This window comes from Musa acuminata, chromosome BXJ1-6 (assembly GCF_036884655.1).
Source record: "Musa acuminata AAA Group cultivar baxijiao chromosome BXJ1-6, Cavendish_Baxijiao_AAA, whole genome shotgun sequence".
NCBI classification, from domain to species: Eukaryota; Viridiplantae; Streptophyta; class Magnoliopsida; order Zingiberales; family Musaceae; genus Musa; species Musa acuminata.
Window position 1 is genome coordinate 4,366,403 of NC_088332.1, and position 5,939 is coordinate 4,372,341.

Sequence of the window (5,939 nt, forward strand, 5' to 3'; positions counted from 1 at the left end):
TTAATTATTTATAATCATTATTAAAATTTATAAAAAATCATACCAAAAAAATCTTTTTGGATCTTTCTCTATGCTCATCATATCCTTAAAATTAATTATTTTAACTCTTTTAATTATGATCTTCATAAGTTTTTAAAGTATATATTTATATCATATTAAATAATTTTATCTTATAAATGATACCTAATTATTGATGAATAAAAATATTTTTTCCTTATTAACATATGTGTCAATTTCAATATTCTATTTTCACCGGACAAAAATTTTATAGATAATATTTTTTTAATTGTGGACCGTTGATGGAGAATCCAACGGCCATGGTGCGTTTCTTTTTATGCTACAAATTAACCTGCGTGTGCGGGAACTCGCACGCTCCATAACCTTTCACCTCGAGCGCCTCGATTTCCCTCGACCCCGTAACTCCTGGGAAGGAAGCGAACCAGGGGAGATCTGAGAAGGCGAGCCCCCGAATTCGCCCTCCTCTGGTTGCGCTCCATTCGATCGAACCATCGTCTCGTTCCTCGATCTCGTGTAGGATTTCGTATCCTCTCTCTGTTCCTCCTGAATGTAATCGCTCCTTGTTTGTATCCACGTCGTAGTGATCTGCCGTTGAGACTTCTGTTGTTGATCGGTTCGCGTTTGCGATTTCGATTTGATGTAGCAATTATGGTTCTTAGGCCCTTCAGCATGTAGGGATCTCTTCTTCTGGGCCAATTGGGAAGTCATAAAATGATATACGGAACGAGTTATGTGCTTCTGCTCGCTTTGTGAAGGGTACTGGAGAAGCATGTCGTCGAGGGTATCGAATTGGTCTTTGGATTCATTGTTACGGGGACAAAGAGACCCTTCTTTGTGTTCTTACAGGAATCATTGTTCTTTTCCGAAGGAATTATGGTTTTTAGGTTTGAAAATTGAGGGCTCTCCTTTGGGGGAATTGGGGATTCTCGAGTAATTCATGGAATGAGTGGCGATGATTCTGTTTAGGTTTCTGATTGTCTAGTTTCCGGAGGGTAATGGAGACTGGAGAGATATGCTTACGATCGTATTTCATGAACGAGAGGGCTTTTTCATTGTCCAGTGGATCTTGTTGTTAGTGGCTCAAGATTTCATAAGAATTGTCTTACTTGAATTTCTGGTTTATTTTGAATAACATATAGGAAATGGTGTTATGTATTTCTGTGGTGATTTCTAGGTTGGACTGCATTCTTCTGTATGACGCAGTGATAAGATCTAGGTCTAAACTGTGGAGATTATGCTTGGTCAAATTTTATTTGTAACATATCTATCAAAATAGCATATCTTGATTACATCGTTTAACCATGTACTCCTTAGGTTAACAACTATCTTTAGAGAAAGAAAAAACATTAAAAATCAATCATTATAGCCTTTGTTATGAATGAAACACATACCACTTACATAATCATGCCATTGTAGTTTTTGTCTACTACACCTCTTTATGACTGAGCGTTCGACTCAAAAAGAGAATCATCATCTTAAACTCTGGCAAGAATAGACATTTGAAGATTACAAGTGTTTATCTCCTATGTAATTTCTATATTAGCTGACTCTATCACTAACTCTCTTAACCCATCCAAGGTGATAGTTATTTTCTCATTTCTGCAAATATTTTTAAGAATAAGCCTGAAATTGTCGAAGTATAGCACCTGCTCCTGTAGATATTCTTGATTTGGAAATGTCTCGAACCCTTGGGTAGTAAAAAAAAGTGGTATGATGTATTTCCGAGATTGGATTTCATATTCAAATAAATCTCGTAATCGTAAGAAAGTAGGTTTTTTTGCTATGGGCCTAGCGAAAGAAAAATCAAGATATGTTCATTATTCTGTCGTGAAGGTTTCCTTTCATCCGGCTCAAGTAGTATAAGAAAAATGTCGTAATTTTTATCTCTTATTCTGTACTTGGTCATTTCTTTTTCTTTAATAAATAAATTTTCATTGAACGTTCTTTTTCTTTTAAATCTGTTCCAGCTGATAAAATGGCGGAAAAAAAATCCCTTTTGAATCCTGATGCTGCTCCCTATGTTCCTGTCTGGAAACTCTTATGTGGAACAGGAGACAAGGTCACAGAACCTGCAGTTGGTCTGCCTGGAAAGGATAAGGCTGTTGAGAACTCTATAGAACATCAGGTACCAGACACCTTGGACTATGACATTAAGAGCTTTGGAAAACTCGATCTTTCTGGTGCATCATCCTCAAAAACAGATCAGCATGACAATCTTGATGATATTTTGCAAGATGAAATTAGTGAATGGGATGCAAAAGTTGATCATCTTTCATCAATTTTTCCTGATATTTCTGTGGAATATCTTGCTGAATTGCTTATTGTAAATGGTGGTGATCTCGAGGAGACAGTTTTTGTTCTCCAGCAATTTGAGGTAATGCTTCTTCTTAATGATTCATTAAGGTAAATGATTTTGGAACTGGGCATCACCACTCTAGTGTGAACTCCCTCAGTTATGCCCAATGTAGATTTGCTTTTATTTGCTTCAACACATTGCAATTTATAAGCTTGTTTTTTCACTTCAAGCTTTTTGCTGTCTTCTGCACTTGGGCATTTCATTCAGTTTTAAGATGCTAATGAACTTATCTATATGGTTACTTGTAGAGTGCTGGTGATGGATCTGAGGACCCCGTTCAAGCTGCTGTGGCCAACGACGTTTCTGGTATTGCTTCTGAGGAAGCCAGTTCTAGCGGGACAAAAGATTGAATTTGATCTCAAGTAGGGGTTTCGTCTGCACAATTGGGTTACTGCTGAACTTGCATCCTCCTATATAGGATATATCACACTGTTGAAGTATAAAAAAAATTTAGATCTTTTAGCACATTGATGGTTTGCATTATATGCATGTTCTTGTTCTGGAACTTACTACTGCAAATGTAAGTGGTTGTACAGTTCTTTCCTGTGTTCTGTATGGAATCAAGATATCTTGTTGCTCCAGCAAATTTACACTAAAGTGAAGGCCGAGGTTCTATTGAGAGTTAATGGAGTTCATGTCCTTTCTTTCTCAATTTAAGGGTTTCATGGCTGCCCTCATATCTTTGTAAACTTTGGTAAACAATCATTTGTTAATGGATGCACATTTTGTGTTGTTTCTTTTTACATGTATGATAGTCTTTATTTTAAGATGGATTTTTCAACAGATCTTGCTAATTGCACATGAAGCAACAATCTGGGTAGCTTAGAAGATCGAAAGATCTGGCAAAATGAATGAATTCCTCCTTCACATCTTGAACTGTGTTGTTGGTTGGTTAAATGGTTGGATTGTGGAATTTCTTCAAGCTTAGAACAGATTGCTCATTACAAAATAATTGGTCACTTTGTTGTTGCTCCAAGCTCTTATCAAATGTCATCCATGCTCTCACAACACTGCCAGTGGCTACAGCCACTGTCTTGTACTCAGAAAGATTCACCATGCCAGCCACATGAATATGTAACAGATTCATCTTTCTTCTTCCTTGAAAGAATATACCAATGCTTTGTAGACCTTGTAGATCTATTATCATTTGATGAATTCTGGCTTGTGTAGGACATATCAGACCAAATTATATCTTATATAACCAATTAAAACTAAATCTAATAAATATCAAAAATAATTTCTTTACTAATGTGTGTGTGTGGCTAGTCATTTCTATAAGTTTTAGCTCGTATTGCTAACCATATAGTCATAAAATACAATACAATACACACTATAGTCATAAAATACAATACAATACACAAAGAACGAAGAGCATTTTTTTTTATTTTTCACAAATGTTTCATACACATTCATTAATCATCTGGACATGTTAAAATAAATGAATTATGTCTCGAATCTCTCTTATAATGTAAATAGGAGGAGTAACACAATTCAAATTCATTGGTTAAGCTACATTCTCAACTCAGCTAATTATAAGTGACCATGTGTAGTTAAATTAACCTTTATCAAATAACATTATGTTAACTAATGTAAATTTTTTTTGCCTTTTCAATTAGTTAGGGTGAAAATGCACACTATATATGAATTCTAATTAATGTATAAAGAAATAAGGTTCTCAAAATAAAGTGATACTTGAAGAAATAGGGTTGAACTCACCCCCAATTGCAGCTCACCATGTGGCTGCCAACTCAAATGATGCGGCTCAAGACTAAGTCAAGTTGATAGAGACCTGATCGACTATCATCACCATGTAGTACTCGAGCGAGAGGGTTCTCCACCATTGATCAACAATACATTCACTTAAGGAGGCCAACAATCATCATTCCCGACACTCGATGCCTCTATCTCTACCCAAATGGTCATGTAGTATTGACAACTATTTAATGACCCTAGCCTCTCCATGTGATGGCAACACCGACCCACATGCTAGTGTCGATCGACAAGTTCAAATGTTGATAGGGATGATGTAGTAGTCATTCATCTGCTCCGATAGCTAGTTCAGCTAATGCACATCCCCCATCCTCCTCTCCCAAAACAACTCGTGACACCCCAAACCCCTACTGAGCCACCCTAGCAACCTAAGTGATCATCGACTAATCACTCTGACAAGTACTGTCTCAACTCGACGTGTTGGGTAGGCTAATAAAATAGTCAGTTAAACTCAATAAAATTAACCTTATCTATGTACCGAGGGTGGCTATAAAGGCCCAAGCTATGACAGACTTCATCTCAAGGCTTACGATGCCATGCCTAACAAATGAGACCACTCACCCTACTTGGACTCTCTTTGTTAATAGGTCGATAATCGCTAAAGGGGGAGGTGTCAAACTCATCTTACTTAGCCCTAATGCATAGGTCTATGAGTCATTTCACTTCAAGTTCAAGATATCCAACAATAAGATAGAGTATGAGGCCCTCTTGTCCGAGCTCAGACTAGCAAAAGAGTTTAGCATTTCAAGACTAGCGATTTATAGCGAATCGTAGTTGGTTGTGAGTCAGATCATAGGAGACTTTGTGGCTTAAGACGAAGTAATGGCAAAATAGCTCGTCGTGGTACAAAAGTTAACTTCTCACTTCTTTTGAGTTCCAGATTTTCTAAGTGCCATTGGAGGAAAACACCTAGGCTGATGCAGTGGTGAGGCTGGCTTCAGCTTGGATGGTGAAGGATAGATATATGTGAGATGAGTCACTATCGACGATGAGCATTGACGCTTTGCAAGTCTCCCAATCGACTAGGTATCAATAAAGTGAGTTAAGTATCACTAGTCATGACACTATATAATAAATGACCGATTGTATCGTAGGTCCTTTAGCAAACTACTTCTCAAGTGTTTGGCCTCTTAAGAGGCCAAACACATCTCAGCCGAGGTGCATGAGGGGATGTGCAGGGTGCACATCTAAGGTCGAACACTCACCTTCAAAGTTTTGCATCAAGATTACTATTGGTTGACGCCAAGGAAAGACACGATGGCCTACACCCAGAAGTGCGATAGATGCTAGAGGTATGCCCATATCCAACACCAACCAATGGTTAGCCCAATCAACAATGCATGGTCCTTAGCTCAGTGGGGAATGGACCTCTTCGGGCTTTTCCTTTGGCCTTCGAACATTGCTAATCCATAATAGCCTTGTTGGATTGTTTCACTAAGTGGGTAGAAGCCAAACCACTCACCTCCGCTACTAAGTGACTGTTGAATCTCGGATTTTAATGATGAAGTCAATTATCATTTGTTATCTAATCCATATATTGAGATAAGTGTGTAGGATTAACTACAATAAAAGTAAGACATGCAGCAGGAGTTGCGTCGGAGTCAAGACTATGATCACGTTGGGGGTTCGAGAGTTCGACGGAAGTTCGGACGGTCGTTAGAGGTTCTACGAGAACAAAACCGAGAAGTCCAAGAGCTTGCCAAAGAAGCTCATCGGAATTCGCCAAGTGGATCAACGCAAGTCCAAGAGTTTGCCGGAAGTCCACTAGAGCATCACCAAGGGTTCGTCAGATGTT

The 5,939-nt window shown here is 38.1% G+C and overlaps 1 protein-coding gene across 1 annotated transcript; it reads left to right on the forward strand.

Annotated features, from left to right (window-relative positions):
- Window positions 1–376: 376 nt before the first annotated feature.
- LOC135675721 (uncharacterized) lies at window positions 377–3,117 on the forward strand. Its single transcript, XM_065186168.1, has 3 exons — window positions 377–531; window positions 1,986–2,392; window positions 2,623–3,117. Exons 2-3 carry the CDS (start codon window positions 1,994–1,996, stop codon window positions 2,722–2,724), a joined length of 501 nt encoding a protein of 166 aa, XP_065042240.1. The 5' UTR covers window positions 377–531; window positions 1,986–1,993; the 3' UTR covers window positions 2,725–3,117.
- The last annotated feature ends 2,822 nt before the right edge of the window (window positions 3,118–5,939 follow it).